This window comes from Neophocaena asiaeorientalis, unplaced genomic scaffold, assembly GCF_003031525.2.
Source record: "Neophocaena asiaeorientalis asiaeorientalis breed wild unplaced genomic scaffold, Neophocaena_asiaeorientalis_V1.1 scaffold30, whole genome shotgun sequence".
Classification (NCBI taxonomy): domain Eukaryota; kingdom Metazoa; phylum Chordata; class Mammalia; order Artiodactyla; family Phocoenidae; genus Neophocaena; species Neophocaena asiaeorientalis.
In genome coordinates this window covers 7,096,195-7,119,935 of record NW_020174923.1, presented here as the reverse complement: position 1 = coordinate 7,119,935, position 23,741 = coordinate 7,096,195, and the positions used below count along the sequence as shown (strand labels likewise).

Here is a 23,741-nt window from a genome sequence, read left to right as displayed (position 1 = left end):
AGACGGCTGTGCTTCGGGCTCCATCCGTCCAGGCTGGGCTGCACCCCTGTGGCCCCTTCGGCAGGGGAGGCCAGGACGCCCTGCAGCTGACAAGCGGGCTGCTCTCCGCCCTCTCCCCTCACCTTGCCGGGGTCTTCTTCACCGCCTTCTATGTCCCTGCTGAAGCTCACGCTGGAGCCGGACAGGTGTTTGCTGCGGCCGTGAGCTCTGTGGTGAGAGGAGGGCTCAGGGGCCTTGGGGCCATCGCCTGGCCAGTTGCCGCGCTCCTGCTCATTGGAAAGGTGCAGGGTAGGGTTCAGGGAGCCGGCCAGGAGGGCGTCTCGTTCACGGGGCTGAGGAGAGCAAGGAACACAGGCCTCGGACCGGCGTCCCGACGGCTGCCACAGGCCAGTGAGGCAAGGCTGTTTCGTCCCCTCAGGGCGTCATCTCCGAAGCAGATCCTGAGGCCTGAGCCCTCCTCCCCGCTCTCACCTCGCCCTCCCTGAGGCTACCAGCCGGTCCCAGGCCATACCTCCTCCTCCACCTCGGGATGGCAAAAGGAGCGCGTGGACAGGTCATCCGTTAGGTCCTCGTGGCTGCTGTGCGGGGGCTCCACCTTTCCGCTGAAGAACAGCACGGTCTCCGGGCTGGGGTTGGGCCATGACAGGATCCCCTGTTTGTCCACACAGCACAGGACCTGCAGGGAGAGAAGAGGACCGGGAAGGGGCCTTGGAGGCCCCCAAGCCGCCAGGGGCCGCTTAAGTGACCAGACACGGCCAGAGAGCAGCCTGTCGAGGCCAGGTCCTCCCACGGGGCGCCCCTCACCGTGACGGAGCCCAGGCTGTGCAGCAGGCTGGAGCTGTGGCTCAGCGTAGGAGACGTCCCCTGGATCACCCGCAGGAAGTGGCCCCAAATGCAGCGCAGCATCTCCTGAGGGCAGAGACAAAGCCCGCGAGGCCGGCTGGGGCTTGGCCGTATTTCCCTGGAGATGGCCTCTGGGGCCGACAGAGGAAATGGTCCCGGGAGCACCAGGAAGTTGGGTGGAAAAGCCTGTGTCCAGCACGGCAGTGACACATTACCCATGTGGGACGGGTGGACTGAGGGGCTCCAGGAGCCCGTGGGAGGCTCAAAGGCCATAAAGTAGGGGAGTCCCAGGGTTCCAGCAGGGGCCCTAGGGAGCGCGGGCTGGGGGTACGGGGCCTGGAGCAGAATCCATCCTGGGTGAGTGTACCTGAGAGGAGACGGCTTCGGTATAGCTGCTCAGAGTGTCCTCCGAGAACTTGGCCAGCTGTGCGGAGAAGAGGGTGTGAGACTCGGGGAGGAATCCGCCGGCCTCTCACAGGCCTCCGAGCTGGCGGGTGGGGCCTCGTGCCAGCAAGGCTCCCGATGCCTTTGGTGAAGGACTCCCGGGCAGCCCTTGAATCCCCCGTCTGCTGACAGCCCGGGTGGACACTCAGCCACCCCCGGGGCCTGGTCTGGAGACCCATCTGGCTGGAGAGGGCAAAGCACTCGGAGAGCTGTCCAGGCCCTGCCTGTCGCTGGGCCACAGGGTAGGGGTGGGGCTGGACTTCTGCCCTGTCTGCTGGGGCACAGCCGACTCTTTTCATTCCTGTCTTTGGTTCTTTTTGCACTGTCCCCCGACCCCCACCCGCCCCGATGCCTCGGAACAACCTACCAGGGAGCTGGGGAAAGCCTTGCTCATCTGGGCCAGGACACGGGCTTCTCCACAGGCAGTTGCCAGGACCCAGAGCACAGGGAAGAGCAAGGGGAGGATGGGCAGGACGCCATTCACCTGGGAAGGAGTGAGCCACACAGGCTCCCTGAGATGTGCTGGCGGCCGGACAGAGGGAAGGGCTTCCCCGGCCCTGGGGCCCTCCCCTGAGTAAAAAGGACAGCTAGGGGCAGGAAGGGAGGAAGGGAAGCAGGCGTTCTGAAGCTAAGCCTAAGAGACCCCTGGGCTGCAGAGAGGGAGGGGCAGTCAGGGCACCACGAGGGGACGCAGTCTCAGGGGAAAGAGGAAAGCACCACAGAGAGGAGAAGGCGGTCGTCACCTGCAGCTGGAGGAGGGTGTACTGCCAGGTCGTGACACCAGGGGCATTCAGCACGAAGCGCAGGGCGTTGGTGATGAGGAAGCCAGCCTGTCGGGAACAGGAGAGATGCTGCCTTATCCCCCACAGAGAGGGACCCAGGCTCTAAGGCTCCCCGTCTTCTGCCCACTCACAGCCCCGCCCCCGGCACTGGCCGGCTCACGCTGGGACCCTCTAGTCTTCACTCACACGCTCGTCCGAGTCTGGCCCCCAGGCTGCCCCACTTCCTGGCCCTCCCCCGCCCTGTGCGGCCCCGCCTCGCGCACCAGGACCACGGGCACCGCGCAGTGCAGCATCACTGACTGCACCGTGAACCTCTCGTTGTCCAGAGCGGTGACTGGGCGGGACAGGGCCATGTCCAGGCACCACCTGCAGAAAGAGGGGATACTACACTCGGGCGAGCCCTGCTCGGGGAGAGGCCAGAAGCCCACCCCTTCACCTAGCATCACTGGGTCCTGCAATTCCCTCCTATTCCTTGGCCCCGGCCGAGTGGCCTCCTGGTCACTGTGGCCAGGGGCTCGTGGCAGCCTCTGAAGCTGCCCCCTCGGAGTTCAGACTGAGAGGGGGTCAATCACCCAGTCGAAGAATTCTCACAAGACACTAAAGAGAAGACCTTCCGGAGATGCCTGCGCTACAGGACCTCAGTATGGACAAGGCGCCTTCCTGTCACCGGCCCCACCACGCCCCCTGCTCACAGGAGGCACCGGGCCGAGAAGTCAGGGGACAGGAGGAAGGCAGGGCGGCGCCCTCACCTGATGTTGTCAATCACAGGGGTCTCGAGGACGCGGAAGAGCCGGTGCTGCTGGGGGTTCTGTGGCCCTTTCTTCACTTCTCCCCGGGGGGAGGGGGGCGGAGAGAAAGGTGGAAACAGGTCTCCTGGCTCCAAGACGATGTGCTCATCATCCTGCCAGCGACGAAGGGGAGGAGGTCGAGGGTAATTAATGGGTTCCATGGAAGCCACTCTTCCTTGACCGTTCTAGCTAAGTGGAGACATCTCATTGGGTTAGGGACCATCAGTTAGCACGGAGTCAGTTAGGGTGGGGCCTGGGGGACTGGATTCCTAGCAGCTTGAGGATCAGACAGAAGAAAGAAGAGGACAAGGAGAAAGATGTTCCAGCTTTTCTCCATTCTCCTGGAGCCCTTGCCAAGAAACCCAGGAGCTGGGCTGGAAGCATCAGCATTAAGCCCAGAGACCCTCCCACCATTGCTGGTGGACACTCCCACAGCATTTCCAGGGAAGGAGAAAAGCCTGCAGCTACCTTGATCCCCCTCAGGGAAGCAAACGATTCTTGGCCAGGCCTCAGAGCTATGATGTCTCCTTCCACCAACAGGCTAACCGGCAGGTTGACGAGATGTCCATCTCTGTAGGCCCAGTGTAGGGACCAGGATGGTGCAAAGGGCATGTGAAGGTCTGGGTACATGGCATCTAGCCACTTGATCTCCTTGCCATCCCTGAGGGCATCTGATGAGAACGGAAAGAGGGAAACAGCCTCACCCACCGGATCCACACACCAGCCAGATCCAGCACACAGCTACGAAGCTCTGTCTGCTCTTCTCCCTTCCCCAGACGGCCTGCGTCAACCCACGCCGCTCATTCCAACACTTCCCCTCTACGAGGTCACCTCCCCACCACCCCAGCGCGGGCACTTGCACCTCCTCTGAACACCTGAAGCTCTTATTCTTTGTACCCCGCTTCCATTCAAACACATTTTGCTAACTTTGCTAAGGGCTCTGAGGGGTGTGCTGAGCTTCATGAGGGGTACAAACGTCAAAGATTAAGCTGATTTGGTCCCTGGCTTTGAGGAGCCATTAGCCTTCCTGTCCGCCCCAGGCCACTGCCTGGGTACCCATAGCCATCCCACAGCTCTCGCTGCACCACTGAGAAGAAAGCAGGGCATCCTTATCCCCCGCAGGCAATGCCAATGTGCTGGGGCTCCTGGCTGGGGCTCAGGACGGGAGCTCCAGGGCTCTGACACACCCCAGGGCACCTTTTCCCACCTGACTCGCCTGCCCCTTGGCCTCACCTTGGATTTGGTCAATGATCCCTCGGAGTCTCCGTTCTACCTCTCGGCGCTTCAGGCGATCTTGCCGCCCAATGAGGACAAGGTTGAGGAGCAGCAAGAGGAAGAGCGCAGAGGCGTTCACCAGCTCCACCCCGTGGCTGGCAGGGAGAAGAGGGGGCACTGGCGGGGCGCGGGCCGGGGTGTCTCCAGCCCACCAGCTCCACCCCGTGGCTGGCAGGGAGAAGAGGGGGCACTGGCGGGGCGCGGGCCGGGGTGTCTCCAGCCCACCAGCTCCACCCCGTGGCTGGCAGGGAGAAGAGGGGGCACTGGCGGGGCGCGGGCCGGGGTGTCTCCAGCCCACCAGCTCCACCCCGTGGCTGGCAGGGAGAAGAGGGGGCACTGGCGGGGCGCGGGCCGGGGTGTCTCCAGCCCACCAGCTCCACCCCGTGGCTGGCAGGGAGAAGAGGGGGCACTGGCGGGGCGCGGGCCGGGGTGTCTCCAGCCCACCAGCTCCACCCCGTGGCTGGCAGGGAGAAGAGGGGGCACTGGCGGGGCGCGGGCCAGGGGGTCTCCAGCCCAGCCAACCCAGGGCCCCACACTCCCCTCCCCAGTCCCTTCTGAAAAGAGGGTCTCCTTCTGGTTCTGACACCAGCCGGCCAAGGGACTGTGGATCCCTACATGACCCAGGCGCTGACTCTGGGGGCATCTCCCCTCTCCCCGGGATGTCCCAGGCGGGTGTGGAGGCGGGAGGGGGACAAGCCCAGACCCTGCCGCTGAGAGAGGTGGGAAGGAGCCCCTCCCAGGGCCTCGGGCCGCGTACCTGCCAGCCGGCTGGCCCCCGTAGCAGCCCAGCAGCAGCAGCACGGCCAGGAGCATGAGCGAGGCACCGGGCCAGTGGAAACAGGAGCAGCGGTTACTGTGGTGCAGGAAGCTGCTTCTCCACAGCTCCTGAGGAGGGAGGGGCATGAGGCCAGGGAGTGAGAGGCCCGGGGACCAAGCGAGAAGGGAGGAGCCAAGATTCTCTGTCCCGCATCCTAGCTGCCTTCCTCCCTCACCCACCCGACTGGAGAGCCCAGGTGGCCACCTCTGTCTTCTCGCTTTGGTCTCGGCTGGGGTCAGGACATCACTCTGAAAGGAACCCCGGCCTCTTTCTGATTTTTAGTGATGCCTCAGTCGGGTCACACCGTCCAGGGTGACAGGGAGAGTCATGGCCCCGAGAATGTGCTTCCCAAGCTTTTCCACCGCCCCAACTAGGCTCTGGACTCCCCTTGAGGATGTGTCACCTTCCATGTGAGACATTTCTTCCGTTCTTTTAGGTGTCCGTCCAGCACCGCCTCCAGCTGCTCCTTCAGGATGCTGAGGGCCTTCTGGGTGGACAGGCCCAGGGCCAAGGGAGCCTCGCCCTGGAGGGAAGCAGGAGGCACTCAGCATCCCTCAAGCAGGAGGCACTCAGCATCCCTCAGGAGGCCCTCCCCGCCCACCTCCCCAGAACCTTCCTCCCTTCTCCTAAATCCTCACCCTCCCTCCCTCCACTAGCCCTGACTCCTCAGGGCGTGAGCATGTTCAGATCTCCAGCAAATTAAAAGACGTTCAAGTACACAGTGCCCTGCTCCTCAAAGCCAAGTTTAAAACAAAACCAGAGGGCTTCCCTGGTGGCGCAGTGGTTGGGAATCTGCCTGCCAGTGCGGGGAGCACGGGTTCGGACCCTGGTCTGGGAGGATCCCACATGCCGTGGAGCAACTAAGCCCGTGCGCCACAACTACTGAGCCTGCGCTCTAGAGCCCGCGAGCCACAACTACTGAGCCCGCGGGCCACAGCTACCGAAGCCCGCGAGCCACAACTACTGAAGCCCACGCACATAGAGCCCGTGCTCTGCAACAAGAGAAGCCACCCAATGAGAAGCCCGTGCACCACAATGAAGAGTAGCCCCTCTCGCCGCAACTAGAGAAAAGCCCGCACGCAGCAACAAAGACCCAAGGCAGCCAAAAACAAAAATAAATTAATTAATTAAAAACAAAACAAGGGCTTCCCTGATGGCGCAGTGGTTGAGAATCTGCCTGCCAATGCAGGGGACACGGGTTCGAGCCCTGGTCTGGGAAGATCCCACATGCCGTGGAGCAACTAGGCCTGAGAGCCACAACTGCTGATCCTGCACGTCTGGAGCTTGTGCTCCAAAACAAGAGAGGCCGCGACAGTGAGAGGCCCATGCACCGCGATGAAGAGTGGATCCCGCTTGCTGCAACTAGAGAAAGCCCTCGCACAGAAACGAAGACCCGGGCTTCCCTGGTGGTGCAGCGGTTAGGAACTCGCCTGCCAATGCAGGGGACATGGATTCGAGCCCTGGTCCGGGAAGATCCCACATGCTGCAGAGCAACTAAGCCTGCAAGCCACAACTACTGAAGCCTGCACGCCTTAGAGCCCGTGCTCCACAACAGGAGAGGCCACCGCAATGAAGCCCGTGCACTGCAACAGAGACCCAGTGCAGCCAAAAATAAATAAATAATTAATTTTTTTAAAAAAAGCAACAAGAAGAGAGAGTCTGGTCTTATAAAAAATTTAAAATAAAAGAAACGAAGACCCAACACAGCCAAAAATAAATAAACAAATAAAATAAAAACAAAAAAAAACCCCCAAAAACAAAATCAGAAACAAACCTTTCTTTACTCAGTGTCTTCTAACTCACCTTTCACTCAACTCCCAACCCACCACCAACAGCATCCCCCAGCCCCACTCAGACCGTGCTCACCACTGAGCTCCCGACTTATTGCACTGGGGCCATCTTTCGGATTTCCCGGGCCAGAAAATATGTATTGTTTACGTGGGGAGAAGAGAACTAACCTGGAGATTCTGGCTTCACGTTGTTCCTAGTAAAAAACATTAAGGAAAAACCCCACCGACTTCTGTTACCACCATTTCATAAAAGGGAGGCTACTGTAACCCTACAACATTGGGAAGGACACAGTCTCAGAAAAAAAGACAGCTGCTGCCAGGAAAGGACCTGCACTGACCGCACCACACTCTCATCTCACCGCGGGTGGGTGGAACGTGGCATGGACAGGGGTGGTTCCCAGCACATTGTCCTATGTGACCCCATGGCCTGACATCTCCCATTGAGACCCCTTGTTCCTGGGCTTCTCTCCTGTTTTGTCCTGTCCGTCTACCCCACAGTCCATCCTACGACATCTTCTCCACAACTTTATGTACGTTTCCAGGGCAACCTCAGCCACATGGATTCATCTGCCACCAATAAGCTTACAACTGCTAAATTTCACCTCTAGCCTGACCGCCACCCCGAATTCTGACCCGTTCCCTAAACTGCCACACAGCTGTTTCATGGGTACCTATGAGTTGACACATCCAAACCCCCGAAATTACCACCTGGCCCTCCCTGCCCGAGCCAGCACCCCTCCTACAGTTACCATCACCTCCTACTGTCACCATCACCCAGGCACCCCAGCCCCTCCCCGCAACCTCTGCCTCCCCCTCCCACCTCCCAGTCCCCACCTTTTCCAAACCAACCGCTGCACCCCAGCCAGTGAGCGCATGTCTGATGAACTGACCCTGTTTACCTTTAAAATCTAACCCAGACTCCTGAGCGTGGTCTGGGATCTGCCAGCTTCTCCAGCCTCCTTTCCTGCCATTCCTGTCACATGCCGGACTCCCCCAGCTCATGTGTCCGCACCTTTATGGATTTTCCTAGCCAAGAACACACTCCCTGCCCCAGACAACTCTTACTTCTCCTTCGAGACTCAGCTCAAACACCACCCGCTCTGGGTAATCTTCCCAAAACCCAGGGCTGCACATACAGGGGGAGGTTTGTATTCCAAAGGCAGCCCGGGCAACCTCGCTCACAGGCGGCATCACGGAGGACTGTCAGTATAGATTTGCCTGTCTGGCTCTCCCACCAGACTGCCAATGCCTTGAAGAGGGTACTAAATTCTTCCATCTCCACACCCCTCCACCAACCACTAAGACAGTACCTATCACAGGGCAGCAGCTCAGTGAATGCTTGCTGACTGATTGAATGAAGGAATGAACGCCCATGTAGTTTCACTGGTCCCAATGACACCTTCGTCAGGGTTGTCAACCCAGGATCTATAGCAGAAACACCTGGAGCTTTTACAAACGTGGCTGTCCAGGCCCCACCCAGACCTAGTGAATCAAAACTTCTGGAGGTGAGGCCCAGCCCAGATTGGATCTGATGCACAGATCCCCAGTTGGGGGGCCTGGAAAAAGAAGGCCCCCAGAAAAGGCAGGGCCTGGGGGAGGAGTGAGTGTTTCTCAGGGGCCACCTGAAGAGCACCAATGTGGAAAGTTCCTGAGCAAGAGGCACAAAGGCCTGGACCTGGGGCACCAAGAAAGGGACTGGGCTTATCTACTGAGTCCTGGCCAAGGGTCACTGAGCCAGCGATGCTCTGGCTGCCTGGGCTCACGCCCTACCCTCTTCCCTCCTATCCCCGGGGTCCTGCCCCGGCTTTGCCCACCAACGTTCTGGATTTCCTCCTCCCTGCCAGTCTCCACGTCCACCCACCCCCTTGGCAGGCTTGACCCTCGCCAGACACACATCTCCAGGACTAGGAGTTGATGGACTGGGGGCCATATCCCCTGGCTGCAGACCTGGCATGGTGGGAGGCCCCTGAGTGGAGACCCCATGCTGGCCTGTCGCCAGCTCCCTCGGCATGAGGAATGAGGACGGGCTTCAGAGTGGGCCCGGCCCAAAGACCTCCCAGAGCCCTTGCCTAAATCTCACCTAATCCCTGCTCTCCATGGTGGCTTTGGGGGATTATGAGGATGAGAGCTGCTGCATCTCCGAGGGGATCACTGGTTATTTCAGCTCAGGAAGACATGGCCCTCTGGGCAGGGAGCCGACACCCCGCAAGGGTAAACACTGTAGTCCAAAGCACCCACCTCCCTCTGGCAGGGATCCGGGGGCCTCCCTGAGAGGCCATGGTCCAGGACAAAGGAGTGTCAGGCAAGGCCTGCATCTCTGCCTCCTTGGCTCCTGGCATGAGGGAAGAAAGCCTCCAGGGGCGGGAAGGAGGAAGAGAAAAGCAAAGGGGGACCACAGGCCTTCTCATGTCCAAGGCAGGATGCCTGCCCCTCTCAGCCCAAGAAGGCTCAAGAAGAACAGCGTTTGGGAGGCCCAGCCTCCCCTCCCCTTTCTCCTTCCTCCCTCAGGCTCAACCTGCTGAGCTCCCTCCCTCCCCGCAGTGGGATGTGCAGGTTCCCAGGGTGGACTTGCCTAGGCCAGGTCTCCAGAAATGATAAAGTGAGCAAACCTCCTGCGGGCAGGGAAGGGCTGGTCCGCAGAGGTGGAAAGGCTGCACGCCAAAGGGCGGAAGAAAGGAAGAGCTGACAAATCCCACAGGGCTGCACAATCACCCGGGAAGCTGCTCAGTCTGGAATGAGCGCCAGGCTCAGGAAGGCAGGGAAAGGCTAAGGGGAGCAGCCAGAGAGCCCGGGCGGCGGGCTCCCTCCAGCCAGGCCTTTAGACCGAGGACACTCAGGAACTGCCCTCTGCTTGCCCTGTGGCTGCCCTGCACCTGCTGCCTTATTTCCGGCACCCCCAACCCCCCTGGGCAACCCCACCCAGCAACTGTTTCTGCTCCTTCTCTTCCTCCAGGGTCTGAGAACCTGTCCTGTGCTCCTCTCCAGGTGTGGGAGGAGGGGCCAGAGGGCGGCAGATGCTTCCCGGCAGGGCCGGCAGAGGCGGGAGGGGCCCTGCAGAGCTGAGGGCGTGCATCTGCCCCCGCAGGCACGTTGTGTCTGGCTTGGAGCACCAACTCCAGACTGGAGATTAAAGACAGCACAACAGAGGCAAAATAAGCCATTCTGTAATTATACACCTCCTGAAGAAAGTGCCTGCCCGCACAGGCCCCGGGGCCAGGGACACAGCCCTCAAGGCCAGCCAACCCTCCACGGCCCCAACCCCACTTCCCACTTATCCAACTGCCGTGGCCGCCCGCTGAGGCCTGATGGCAACTCTTCACTCAGTCTCCGGTAGGAGGGTCCCGGGTATGGGTAAAATCACTGTTTCTCTCATTACCCCATGGCTTTTCCCCCACGTGGTATGAGAACTGAAGCTGAGGAAATTGGTGAGAGACGTTCACGTTTTCCAAAGGAAATTCAGAAAGGGCTCATGCGTGAGCTAGGTGGCCTTTCTCAAAGCATAGAGATAGGCTGGCACCCAGCGTGCCCGGGCACCCATGGCAGGGCGGGCAGGGTGGGGGGCGGTCTGTGCAAGGACGGGGATGGTGTGAGAAATAAGAACGCAAGTCATACACGTGCCATCTGAGGTCTGCTCTTCTTGCCTAGCAGGGCCAAGAAGGGTGAGGAAAATCTGCCCCAGACTTAAGTACCCAAAGGCAGGAAGCAATTTTTCCTACTTCCCAGATGCTCAGAAACTCCCACTCCCCAGCCCCAGGCACCTCCAGGAGATTCCTGGAGCCAAGGAGCCAAGGCTAAGCAAGGCCTCTACACCAGAGGGGAGGCGTGGCCCTGCTTCTCCCCTGACACTGAAGCTTTTCGGGAAGAAGCAACCCCATCCCACTGTTTTAAGTGCTCAACCTCAACTGAACCCAACAGAGGAACTCGAGGCCATAGGAGATGTGGGCTCAGGAGAGGCTGCCAGCACGCGCCCATCGCGCCCCGCTTCATCGTTAAAGGGGGACACGGGCGGGGCCTGGGGGCTGGAGGAGCAGCAGGTGATGACAAAATTCTATCTGCTAAATCAGAACTGCAAGGAATCTGCTACCGAACAGAACCAGCTCCCCAGGGCCCAAAGCTAAGCATCTGGGTCCGTCTAATGAGGCTTCAAGAGCCAACACGACTGGGCTGTCCTGTGCCACCTCGGTCAGGTTTCCCAGATGGCCCAGAACCAGAAGCCCCCAGCCCCCAGTCCCTGTCCTTTCGGGACTCCCCTGAGGTTCCCTCAGCACAGCAGCTGTTTTCCTTCCCATCCTACCTGTTTCGGGAGAAAGTGGAATCTAGGTCCCCTAGGCTCAGGTAGGCAGCCTGTGAATTGGCCTTGGCCTTTGGCCTTGGCCACAGCAGATAACCACTAATTAGAACCAGCTGGCCCCTTCGCCAGGTTTCCCCACGGTCACAGCCTCCTTGGCCAGTGCAGGTGAGCGGGGAACCACAGCTGGACTCCACGAGGTCTGAACCAGTGAAGCAGAGATTCGGCCACTATCCACCAGGGTCTATTATAGGCGTCACCATAAATCTCTTCCGAGTTTGGCCAGACACAAATCGACTCTGTCTACAGACAAGCAGCTCAAAGCCTCAAGCAGAAGCACCTCCTCCTCTTCCTCACTCTTCCCAGCTCATGCTGACCTGGGCACTTTCACCTGTCTTCTTTCTCACCTCCTGCAGCCAAGACCTAGGAAGAAATCACCCCAGCCCCGTTGGCTCCCGCCTCAGTGACTCATGTGGTCCGGCGAGAAAAGCCTCCTTAATGGCCCTGAGGAGGGGTGGCATCCAAGCCTTGTGCCTGGAGACCCGGGTCCCAGCACACCTTGACAGGATGCCCCACGGGGAAACTTGGGCTCTGGTCCCGCTCTGGGTGACTCAGGAGCCTGCCAGGCAGCTACACACATGGGCTTTCTGGCTCCCATCCCCAGCCTCCTTCCACGGTCCTCGCTACCTCGTAATCCAAGCCGCCTCCGGCCCAGCTTCCATCTTCAACCGTTAACCCAAAGCCTCCGACACAAAGCGGGGAAGCGGGCGTGTGGAACGGGGGCATCAAGCCCAGCTGACATACTCACTTTGTTGCCCTTGCCCTGGTGGGCAATCCATAGCTCTGCCCGTTTAAAGAGCATGGGGTACAGCCTGAGCCACAGCGAGTCAGCCACAGAACTGCCAACACTGCTCTCGGAGAGGAAGAGAAGGAGACAGAGAAAGACAGAGAGGGAAAGAGTGAAGAAAGAGAAGAGAGAAGAGAGCTGGAGCGCGTGTGAGCGAGGAGCGGGGCGGCAGTGGCAGCAGAGTGGAGCTTCAATCTGCTGATTAATTTAGCCTATTTCCAGTCACGCTGCAGATTTAGGGAGGGAGGAGGAGGAGACCGGCTGCCGGTACAGGAGGGAAGGACGGAAGGAGGGAGAGGCTGCGCAGAGGGAGGGAGGAGGGAAGGGGTTGAGAGGAGAAAGTTGGTAGGGGCTCTGCCAACTGTCCAAGGGCTGGGCCCATTCATCAGAGGAGGCGCCGGAGGGTAAGCAGAGGGCGACGTGCCTCCCAGGGGTTCGGATGCGCCCACCACCCACCCCCACCAGAGGAGAGGCTGTGCAAGAAGTGGCTGCCGTCGGCCCGGAGCCCCCAGGGCACCCGCCAGCATCGAGGAGTACTTGGCCTCTCCCCCCCGGACTCCCTTTCCTGGGCAAGGTGAGGAGCCCCACTTGGGGGAGCCCCCCAGATCCCTTAGAGACTCCAGCATGGAGTCACGCCAACAACAGCTCTCTCCACAGTCAGAGCTGCGGGAGGCAGGGGGGCTACTTATTAATAGCAGCACATCCTACGTGGAGGGGGAAGGACCGGCAATTGAGAAAACTGGAGCAGTGACTTCTCGGAGGGCAGAGCAGGGGGCTGGGAAGTGAGAGAGCAGAGGAAGCCAGTGGAAGAGGGAAGAGCCAGCTGAAAGGAAGGGCTCTTCCAACACCTAGGACCCAACATCTTCCCACCAGGTGGGAAGGGGGCTCCAAGAGCCGCTAATCAAGGCGAGTGCAGAGCTCAGCCAGGAGCCGATACCGCCCAGCCGCATCCAGACACACCTGCCCAGGTGCTGCTGGGACCAGGACACTGCCTGCAGACGCCGGGCCTCATCCCAGGAAGAAAGAGGAGGCCGGTGACCTGGGCTCCCATCTCCTCCCGGGGCTTCAAGCAGAGCCTGGGCATCACTCTGCGACCCCGGCTTTGACATACGGGAAGCTGTCAGAACAGATCCCCCTGGGTGATGCTGGGGCAGGACACTTCTCTGGCTCCATCCAGGCCACCCTGAGGATGGGGCTGGAAAACCTCGAGGGAGAGGAAATGGCCTAACAGGTCCAGTAACCGGAGCACGGGCTGGAGCCTGAGACCATTTCTCCAGGGCCCTGTTTCCTAGACGACACCGTCTCATCGGCAGGGAAGGGAAGAGAGAGCCTCAGCCCGGAAGGGAAGAGAGAGCCTCTACCGAGTTCCAGCCGGCCCCTCCCCTCCCCCTTCTCCAGCACAGCTCCCTGTGGGCGCGGATGCACTGCTTGCACGTGCGCGTGCGCGCGCGCACACACACACACACACACACACACACACAACACACACACACACACACACACACACACCGCCAAACCCTGAGCTGAATGGGAACAGGAAAGGAGGGGTCCAGGCAGTCCAGAGGTTAAGGGCAGGAAGTCTCCGTGAGGCCAGGGAAGGAGGGGTCGGCTTCTGAGACAGTCACTCTGAGGACAGCTGCCACCTGTGTAGTCGGGCTGCAGTCTCAGCAAACTGCCAAGGAGACTGCTGTCCCTTGCTCCCAGGTCACACTCCCCTTTAGCTTTCTACCAAGGCACTGCTCTGGGGGAACCACACCCAAGCAAACACTCTCCCTCCTGTGCAACAGGCCCTAGAAGAACAGCTCATAGGGTCTAACCCAGGTATTCCGCAGCGCCCCCCAACACAGCCCTCTGGCATCTGGCCCCCCTCTGACACTACCCACTTCAGCAAGTGAAAAGGGAAGCTCTGCATCTGGGGAGAAACCCAGACCACCACTGCCACGGCACATCCACCATGGGCTGGAGGATGGGAGACGGGAGAGGAGGGTCTGCAGGGGACACTGAGGACAGGTAGGTCACAAAGAGAAGGGGGGCAAGGTGCAAAGGATCAACCAGCAACAGCCAAACTGATCCTGGGCTGCAGCCAGGTGACGAAAGGCCACCTTACCATCAACTCCCAGCACGCCAGCTTGCCCACTCCTACGTCTCCAAGAAGGCTTCCACTGTTGGAGGCCCCAGGGATGCACTTTAGAAGCCCATATTTACACAACTCGCAAGGTACCTCAGGTAGAGACACCGTCAGATCTGTTACTTAGCTGCTTGTCCTATTAATTCCTCAACTAGACAGTAAGCCTCTCCAAGCCAGAGGCCATCCCCCAGGGCCTAGGGTTCTACCTCCTGAAGGAAGCATTCTATAAATATGGCTGACGATGGTGGTAATGGTGCTTTCTAGGTCAGGAAAGCAACTATCCAGAAAGAAAAAGAAGAGGATGAAGAAAAACTCTCCCCGACAAATGCCCCTGAGAGATATCCAGCCTGGGTTCACAAGTGTTCTTCCTCGGGCTTGAGAGAGAAGCCAGCTGCTGGACCACAGAACTTTGTTTCCCCGATTCACTAGGAATGGGTGTTTCAGCCACAGCCTGGAACCGGAGGACAACACTGTCCTTTGTTTTGGGACATTCAGCCCCACCCTAGGCAGGCCACCACATTGCACAGCCTTTGTGTGTGTGGGTGCTCCCTGGAACTGAGTAGTGCACAGCTCTTGCAACTACGCAGCAGCCCTGCACCCAGGTTAGGGGACGGGCACGTGTAGCTTTCCCTGTGCTCCAATCACTGCTAGGATGGACACCTGCAGAGCAGCCAGAGGCATCTGTGAACAGGAGGCTGAACACCTCAGCAGTCAGCCGGGCACCAGGTCTGTGTGGACCCTCAGCTCCTCCCTCAGTCCTCCCCAGACCTCCCCATATCTCTTTGGCAGGAAGATCACTATCCATAAGTTCAAGTCAATAAATATTTACTAAGCCCTTGCTACATGCCAGGCTCTGTGCTAGGAGCCAGGGACACTGAGATAAAGTGGGACAGACAGATGGTGCCAACACAGCGTAGCAAGTGTGATGGTGGAGGTGCTATGGATGCTGAAAGGAGGGACCCTGGAGGGATGAGGAAGACGTATCTGGAGAAGGTCATGCCTAAACCGGGTCTTTGTTTTTTTTTTTTAATTTGGGCTGTGCCGGGTCTTAGTTGCGGCATGTGGGATCTACTTCCCTGACCAGGGATCGAACCCGGGTCCCCTTCATGGGGAGCGTGGAGTCTTAGCCACTGGAGCACCAGGGAAGTCCCTAAACTGGGTCTTGAAGAAAGAAAAGTAGGAGTTTGGCAGGAAAAAGGTTGGGGGGGGGATTTAGGGGTAACGGCCTAAACGTGGAGCGTGTGCCCAAACTCTGAAGCGTTCAGAATTACCCGTGGTAGAGGCCGAGGCAGGGGAGGTGAGGGGTGCTGGGCCGATGGGCAGCAGTCGGATTATGGAGGGCTCTGGACCCCACGCTAAAGGTTGCGGCAGGTGGTGTGATGCCTTTTAAGCAGGGGCGACAAAAGGCCAGCTCTGCGTGTTGGAGAGCCTTCCCCGCCCGCCGAGTAGAGGCAGGGGTCAGAGACAGAGGGACCTGTTAGGAAGGTGTGGCAGAAGGCCAGACAAGGTGGGGACTTCCCTGGCGGTCCAGCAGTTCAGACTTCGCGCTTCCACTGCAAGGGGCACGGGTTCGATCCCTCGTTGGGGAACTACGATCCCACATGCTGTGCAGCGCAGCCAAAAAAAAAAAAAAGAAGGCCAGGCAAGGACCTAGAGGAAGGACATCCCCTAGGGCAATCCTCGTCCCAGGAGAGGGATGCTCTGTTAGATGGCAAATCTAACTCCACGTAAAGATGGTATGCCTGGAGGCTGGGGTGCCTGAGCCAGGCTGGGGGAGGATGCCTGGACCCCCGGGCTGCTTACCCCCAGCTGATTCAGCAGTGTGTCTGGAGTCTGGCTGGGGAGCTCTTCTCTAACCACAGAGAGGGTGCCCAACTGAGTACTCAACCCAGCTCAGCAGGCTGGAGCAGAGCCCAGCAAAGGGCAAACACGTGAAATTACACACCCCTGGGCAATGAGTGGAAGACTGGCTCAGAGCCAACCCCAATCAGAAACCAGCTCCCATGCGGCTGTGTTAACTGGTCCACCTTTGTCTTTGAGTCCCAGCTCCCTGAGCCTGTGTGTTCCACCCAAGCAATAGTACCGTCCAGGGATCAGATCACGTACCCCAAGCCTCAGAGCTGTGCCCCTTTTGGTGTAAAGCCTCCACATGGGACCTCCCAGGCAAACACAGGTAGGGAGAGTCCAACAGAGACACACAGACAATCCCAGTTAGGGAACCGATCATGGCCTACCACGTGCTTCTCCTTCAGGTCCATGGGCCCAGGGCACTGCAGGCATGCCCAGAGAAAGGTGGTCACCCCCGAAAGGAAGGCTCCTCCCCAACATGTACGAACCCCAGTGACTCTGTCACAGTCACAGCATCTGGGGAAAAAAAAGAAAGAGGTCCCGTAAGGCCAGGTTGCTGGAAGGGGCAGCTACTGTGAAACAGTCGAGCAGGACATGGAGAAGTCGGTGCTGGTGACCTCCAGGGCCCCGGCCTGTCCTGGCAGCAGTCAGCTTTACAAATTCCACTCTCTGTGGCCAGTCCCATACCTTCACTTTTAAAGAGGTGATGAGGGACTTCCCTGGCGGTCCAGTGGTTAAGACTCCGTGCTTCCACTGCAGGGGGCATGGGTTCAATCCCTAGTCGGGGAACTAAAATCCCACAGGCTGGGCACGGTGTGGCCAAATTAAAAAAAAAGTGAAGGTAAACTGGAATCTAGATACAACTTGAATAATCAGGTAAATGGTGGGAAGAGCAGCAGAGATGATCAAAGTAGAGACATGCTCACTTCACCACCACCAGGAGCACAGCTGGGAAACACACGCCACACATGCCAACGCATACATGCCCACAGTCAGCGGGCCTCTCGAGCGGTCGGCCAACAAGGAGTGCTCAACAGGGACCTGGACGGGTGTCCACGAGGATGGGGGATCCAAGGCGACAACAATCTAGAAAATGAAGATTAGCCTAACCTCCCCACCCACCACTCCCTCCCCACATAACCCCAACTCTCACCCATCCATCCTGGCGGCCAACACACCTTAAATGATTTCAGATCAGTGTTTGGGTAAAGAGTGCCACTGAGTAATCTGGTCCGGTGCCAGCTGACTACTTGAGGAGAAAGAACTAACCTGCTAACTGGGGCAGTTCTTTTGGGGGCCTGCAGCAAAACCTACATTAAGAGGAGCTGGTCAGAAGCCCAGGAGAACTGATCCATAAAAGAGCTGTCTAGAAACAATTAAAAAAAGAAAAAAGCTGTGTCCAGAGGACCCCAGGCAGGAGGCCCAGGCTCTGCAGGCACTAAATCCGACCCACGATCCCGTCCAATTCCTCGCAAGACGTCACAGCCCTGCACTGCCAGATCTGTCCCTACCTCTGCTTTTCCAGCCAGGGCCCTCAAAGCTGAGCTAGCCCCGGAGGGTCAGAGACAGACAGTGGCGCTGGGAGCAGCACCGCTGTGCAGTGACATTTGGTTTTTGGCAGCTGACTGAAATGGGATCCTGAGAGGCTGAATGCCCTTCTGCCTAAGGCCACTCTGACTCAGGCACCCTGGCCCTGTTTACGAGTACAGCTCAAGGTCCCCATGACATCCCATGCCAGCAGGGGCTGGATGAGGCAGTCACCACACAGGGAAAGGCACCAGGAGCCAGACGGGGATCATGCTTAACTCCTTCTGCCAACACTACAGGAGTGAAATAACTCTGCGGCCGGATGGAACCACAGCAGTTCCAAAAGGGCAGCCAGGAGCATGACATTTTTCTAAGAGTCTCTGTTTTCCCATCACTCCATACATGGGATTCTGGGAGAGAGTTGTCCTTAGCTGTCTGATCTGAAACCAGCAGCTGTATCCTTAAAAGGCCAGGTCTACTCCCCGCCCATTGTGAAAAAAAGCACAGGCTTCAAAGCCAAACACTCGTGGGTTCAAATCCTGGCTCCATCACGTATCTAGTGCCAAATGACCTTGGCAAATCACTTGTCTCTCTGAGCCTCGGTGTCCTTGTTCATTGAATGGAAGTGACGATACCTATTTCACAGCTATGCAACAGGAATTATGTAAAATAATATATGCGGAGGGCCTAATACAGTATTTGGTACATGATACGTCTTAATAGTCGCCATTACTATCATCTACTATCATCAGCAAACAAGAAATATGAAGAAAGAGTCACCAAAGTCAAGAATGAGAACTCAAAAGTAAGGAGAAAAAAAAGAAATAAAAGGCATAAAGATTGTAAAGAGGGAATTCCCTGGCAGGGCAGTGGTTAGGACTTGGTGCTTTCACTTCAAAGGCCTGGGTTCAATCCCTGGTCAGGAACTAAGATCCTGCAAGCTGCAGGCATGGCCAAAAAACAAAAAAAGATTGTAGAGAAATAAGTAACACTGTCTTTATTTGCAGAAGACTCGATCATACATGTAGAAAATCCTAAGGAATCTACAGATAAGATATTAGAACAAATAAGTGTGCAAGGTTGCATGATACAAGGTCAAAATATAAGATGCAAATATAAATTAAATTTCTATATGCTATAATGAAATATAGGAAAATAAAAATGTGTAAATATCACTTATAGTACCAAAAAAAAAGAAATACTTAGAGATGACTTTAATGAAAATACACATAAGTCCTATACACTGCTGAGAGAAATTAAAGACCTAAACAAAGAGAGAGCTATACCATGTTCATGGAATGGAAGACTTAATGTTAACATTAATGTTTTAATATTTAAATTAAATAATATTCATATTCATACATTTCTATTTATCAGTATTAATATTAATAGGCACCCATCAGAATGACTAAAATGAAAATGACCGACAGTACCTAGTGTTGGTGAGGATATGAACTGATAAACTGCTGGTGGGAATATAACATGGTATAACCATTTAGGAAACCATTTTGGCTGTTTCGGATAAAGTACAGGTGACTCTTTAACAAGGCAGGGGTTAGAGACACTGACCCCTGACACCACCCTCCCACCCCACGAGCGCAGTGTTAAATCCACATGTAACTTTACAGTCAGCCCTCCAAATCTACAGTTCTGCATTTGTGGATTCAACCAACCATGGATCATGTAGCATTCTGGTACGTATTTAGTGAAAGAAATCCACATATAAGTGGACTCATGCAGCTCAAGGGTCAACTATATACACTTATTATATGACCCAGTAATGGAAAAATTACATACAAATGTTCATAGCAACTTTATTCAAAATAGCCCCAAACTGGAAATAATCCAAATGTCCACTCAGGTGAATGGATGAACACACTGTGGTAAATCCATACAATGGAATTCTACCCAGCAACAAAACAGAATAAAGTACTGATATACACAACAATATGGCTGAATCTCAAAAACATTTGATGAGTGAAAGAAGCTGCACATAGGGCTTCCCTGATGGCGCAGTGGTTGAGAATCCACCTTCCAATGCAGGGGACACGGGTTCAAGCCCTGGTCCGGGAAGATCCCACATGCCACAGAGCAGCTAAGCCCGTGTGCCACAACTATTGAGCCTGTGTTATAGAGCCCGCAAGCCACAACTACTGAGCCTGCATGCCACAACTGCTGAAGCCCGTGCACCTAGACCCCATGCTCCGCAACAGAAGCCACCACAATGAGAAGCCCGCACACTGCAACGAAGAGTAGCCCCCGCTCACCACAACTAGAGAAAGCCCATGCGCAGCAACGAAGACCCAACACAGCCAAAAAAAAAAGCCACACACGAAAGAGCGCCTAGTGTATGATTCAATTAATATAAAATTCAGAACAGGCAAAACTAATCGATAGTGGCAGCAAGCAGATCAGGGGTTGCCTGGGGGCAGGGGAGGGAATGACTGCAAAGGGCACAGGGATCTTTTGTTTAATATCTTGACTGTGGGTGGTGACTACAGGGGTATATACATTTGTCAACATTTTTTGAACTATATACTTAAATAGGTGCATATCATTGTATGGAAATAGAGTTGCCTCCATAGAGCTGATTTTCCAAAAGTACAGGGGAATCCGAGCTCAACTAACCTCTAAAATGCCTAGCACGTGCAAGATTTGGCAGATATAAAAGAGAAGGGACAATGAAGCAAACATTTATCCAGCACCTGTAGTGTGTTACAATAGCAGATACTTAGTAAGTATAAGGAATGGTCCTGTCTTCAAAGAAGTATAAGATGCGGTCCCTTCCCTAGAGGGATTTATAATATAGCGGTTTGGGCTATTATGAAAAAAGATAACAGTTCGAGTTGGCATTGACATACTAAATGAGAATTGTAAACGGGTGCTTAGGAGTAGGAAGAGGAAGGGCTACCCAAGCAAGAGCCACAAGTCCCAACCAAGGCACCAGGGAAGAAATGCAGGAGGCTTTTTTTCTTTTTAAATTGGGGTATAATTTACAATGTTGTGCTAGTTTCAGGTGTACAGCAAACTGAATCTGTTATACATACACATATATCCACTCTTTTTTAGCTTCTTTTCCCATACAGGCCATTCGAGTATTGAGTAGTGTCCCCGGTGCTATAGAGTTGGTCCTTATTAGTTATCTATTTTATATATAGTAGTGTGTATGTGTCAACCCAATCTCCCAATTTATCCCTCCCCCCAGGAGCCTTTTTGAAAGATAGTGATCTGACCTATTTGGTTAGAGCAGAAGGCCTGAGTAGGTCAGACTGAAGAAATAAATGACCACATAGGACAGGGAATCAGGGGCCCTTGAAACAAAGACACCCTGAGGAGTCACTTAAGGTTTCTGAGTAGGTCCCACGATTTTAAAAGGGTGGAGAATGGATCAGAGGGGAAAGGGAAAGAAATTACAGGCAGAAGAGTTAGAAGAAAATTACAATAACCCTGGTTTGCCATGACGGGTATCTAGACAAAGGCGGCAATGAGAACGAAGGGGTCGATGCTTCTTGCTGCCAAGCTCAGAACCAACATCAAAAAGAACTAGCGCGGGGACTTTCCTGGTGGTGCAGTGGTTAAGACTCCACCCTCCCAATGCAGGGGGCCTGGGCTGGATCCCGGATCAGGGAACTAGATCCCACATGCATGGTGCAACTAAGAGTTTGCAAGCTGTAACTAAGAGTTTGCAAGCCACAACTAAGGAGCCCACCTGCTGCAACTAAGACCCGGTGCAGCCAAATAAATAAATATTTTTTAAAAAAAGAAAACAAAGGAAAAAGAATGGGTGTCCAAGGTTCAGGTTGAGGGTGAGCTGAGGAGTTGGCTGTCCTTACCTCTTCCAACACAATCTTCATGAGCTCTGCTGGCACTCTAGACACGCCCAACACACCAAAAACACAATTTGGTGGACTCTACTCAGCTGAAAGTGTGCTGATGGATGCATGGATATTCAGTGGGAGGGAGGTTTTTAATCACAAGTCTCGGGGTTCTATCCTTGGTGGCATCCTAGTCAATATCTTTATCAATAACTTGGGTGAGGAAACAGATGGTATGCTAAACAAATTCTTGGATAGCACAAACCTGGAAAGGAGATCAAAGTCAAGCTCCAGGAAGATCTCGACAGGCAGAAACGATGGGCCAAATCTAATAGATTCAATTTAACTGTAAGAGATTCGATATTAACTCCTACCCTTAGGTTCAAAAACTACTGTAGTAAACTGCTACAAATGGCTTAATTAAATGCATTTTCAAAATAAACGGCATGGCCGCCCAGAGTTCACTCACATTTAGTCTGCATTAACAGATATGCCAAGTCCCCCCAAAGACAGGGTTAAGTCTCATTCCAGTGCATTTAAGAGCACACCTGAAATACTTTGTTCATTGTACATCAGACACTTTAAGAAGGACACTGACTAAAATGCAAGGCTTCCAGAAAACAGCAATCAGTCTGGAGAAACTATCACATGAGGATTAATGGAAGGGACAGAAGATGCTTGGCCAGGACACCAAAAACACATCAGGTTAGAGCAGAGACAGAAGGGCATGATGGCTGCCAGGGGAAAGAAGGGCCAGGCTTACTCTGGGAGGCTCCAAAAACAGGGACTAGATTAGGGGGAGGAAGCTATACGGAGGCCGACTGGGACTTAATATGAGCAATATCTTTTTTTTTTTTTTTTTTGGCTGCGTGGCTTTTGGGATCTCAGTCCCCATCAGGGATTGAATCCGTGCCATGGCAGTGAAAGCCTGGAATCCTAACAACTAGGCCACCAGGGAACTCCCAAGCAATATCTTTTATACATATTAGAACTGCATAAAAAAAATGGAAGAGGCCACCCTGAGAGGCAATGAGCTCCCCATCACTAGAGGGATCCAAGTAGAGGTGGGGAATTATGGAGCTAATAAATACATCAGGTAGCAAATAAGAAAGAGATGGCTTTTTATGGTCTCTTCTAACTCCGAGACCCTATGAAATCAAGAAATCCAGTAGCATCTACCCATGAAAAGATGCTCAACTCTACCCAAAATAAGAGACATTCAAATTAGACTACCCCAGGGGAACAAAGCTGGAATATTTCCACCACTGGACATCAAGGTTTTATAAAGCTACAGTAATCGATGCAGTGTGGTATTGGCCTGGTAATAGAGTCTAGAAATAGACCCAGACATATATGGTCAATTGATTTTCGAAAAAAGGTATAAAGGCAATTCAGTGGAAAAAAAAGTCTCTTCAACAAATTGTGCTGGAACAATTGAATATACAGATGCAAAAAAAAAAAACCTTGTAAATATAGCTTGCAGCACATACAAGAGTTAACTAAAAATGGATCTAGAGGAGGGGGGAATAGGAAACTAAGTGTTTAATGGGGACACAGTTTCAGTTTGGGAAAATAAAAAAGTTCTGGAAAAGGCTGTGTAACACTGTGAATGTACTTAATGCCACATAACTGGTTAAAATGGTAAATTTTGTATTACGTATATTTTACCACAATAAAAAAAAAATCAGCAACTTCTGGGAATTCCCTGGCAGTCCAGTGGTTAGGACTTGGCGCTTTCACTGCCGAGGCCGAGGTTCGATCCCTGGTTGGGGAACTAGGATCCCACAAGCCACGCGGTGTGGCAAAAAAAAAAAAAAATCAGCAACTTCTGATTTTGCAATTGGTTCTGGCTTGCATTACAAGGAATATTCACCCACTGCATTCCATGTCAACTTTAGGGATGTTTATGTTTTTCTTTTTTCAAATATTTATTTATTTAGGCTGCTCCTGGTCTTGACTGGGGCATGCGAACTTCTTAGTTGAGGCATGCATGCAGGATCTAGTTCCCCGACCAGGGATTGAATCCAGGCCCCCTGCATTGGGATCGTGGAGTCCTACCCACTGGACCACTAGGGAAGTCCCTATGCTCTTTTCAGTACACCTTTGAGTCTCTCTCCAGTACATATCTTTTTGCAGGCGTTTCCCAATATTTTTCTCTTCACCTTCCTACTAAGGAAGACTGCTATCAGGAATCTCTTTTTCAAGATGATCCTGAAATTAAGAGAACTGGGTTCATATCATTACACTATTTCTAGTTTCCCAAAGGCCGCTGTGAGCCCTGAAAGGGTCTCCTTCCCTTGGGCACCCCTCATTCCCCATCACTCTAGGCCTTTGGATGCAGGCATCAGGCCGGGTCTAAATCTGGTCCTTAACCTACTTGCCACGCCATGTGATCCTGTTTACTACTGGCTCGGCAACCACAGACAAAGCTTATTATTACACGAACCCCTGGTCACCAAACCACACATTTCTGGCTGGCTGGTCCCTTCGGAAGAAAAACATTCCTGCTGCAGCCCCGGCTTAGCCTTTAGTTCACCTGTGTACTCTAA

At 54.8% G+C, this 23,741-nt stretch overlaps 1 protein-coding gene across 3 annotated transcripts in view; it reads right to left on the bottom strand.

Moving 5' to 3' along the window:
* Nucleotides 1–23,741, bottom strand: part of TMEM94 (transmembrane protein 94) — a 34,843-nt gene that overhangs the window by 8,433 nt on the left and 2,669 nt on the right. For all 3 annotated transcript variants that reach the window (XM_024760698.1, XM_024760699.1, XM_024760700.1), the window contains exons 2-14: nt 16,237–16,366; nt 5,353–5,472; nt 4,890–5,017; nt 4,091–4,227; nt 3,326–3,528; nt 2,819–2,970; nt 2,333–2,435; nt 2,031–2,117; nt 1,655–1,771; nt 1,211–1,267; nt 805–909; nt 512–676; nt 123–332 (exon numbers count right to left, since the gene is read on the bottom strand). In XM_024760698.1, the coding sequence (XP_024616466.1) occupies nt 123–332; nt 512–676; nt 805–909; nt 1,211–1,267; nt 1,655–1,771; nt 2,031–2,117; nt 2,333–2,435; nt 2,819–2,970; nt 3,326–3,528; nt 4,091–4,227; nt 4,890–5,017; nt 5,353–5,472; nt 16,237–16,260 (1,608 nt within the window). In that variant the 5' untranslated portion in view covers nt 16,261–16,366. The remainder of the gene's footprint in view (nt 1–122; nt 333–511; nt 677–804; nt 910–1,210; nt 1,268–1,654; nt 1,772–2,030; nt 2,118–2,332; nt 2,436–2,818; nt 2,971–3,325; nt 3,529–4,090; nt 4,228–4,889; nt 5,018–5,352; nt 5,473–16,236; nt 16,367–23,741) is intronic.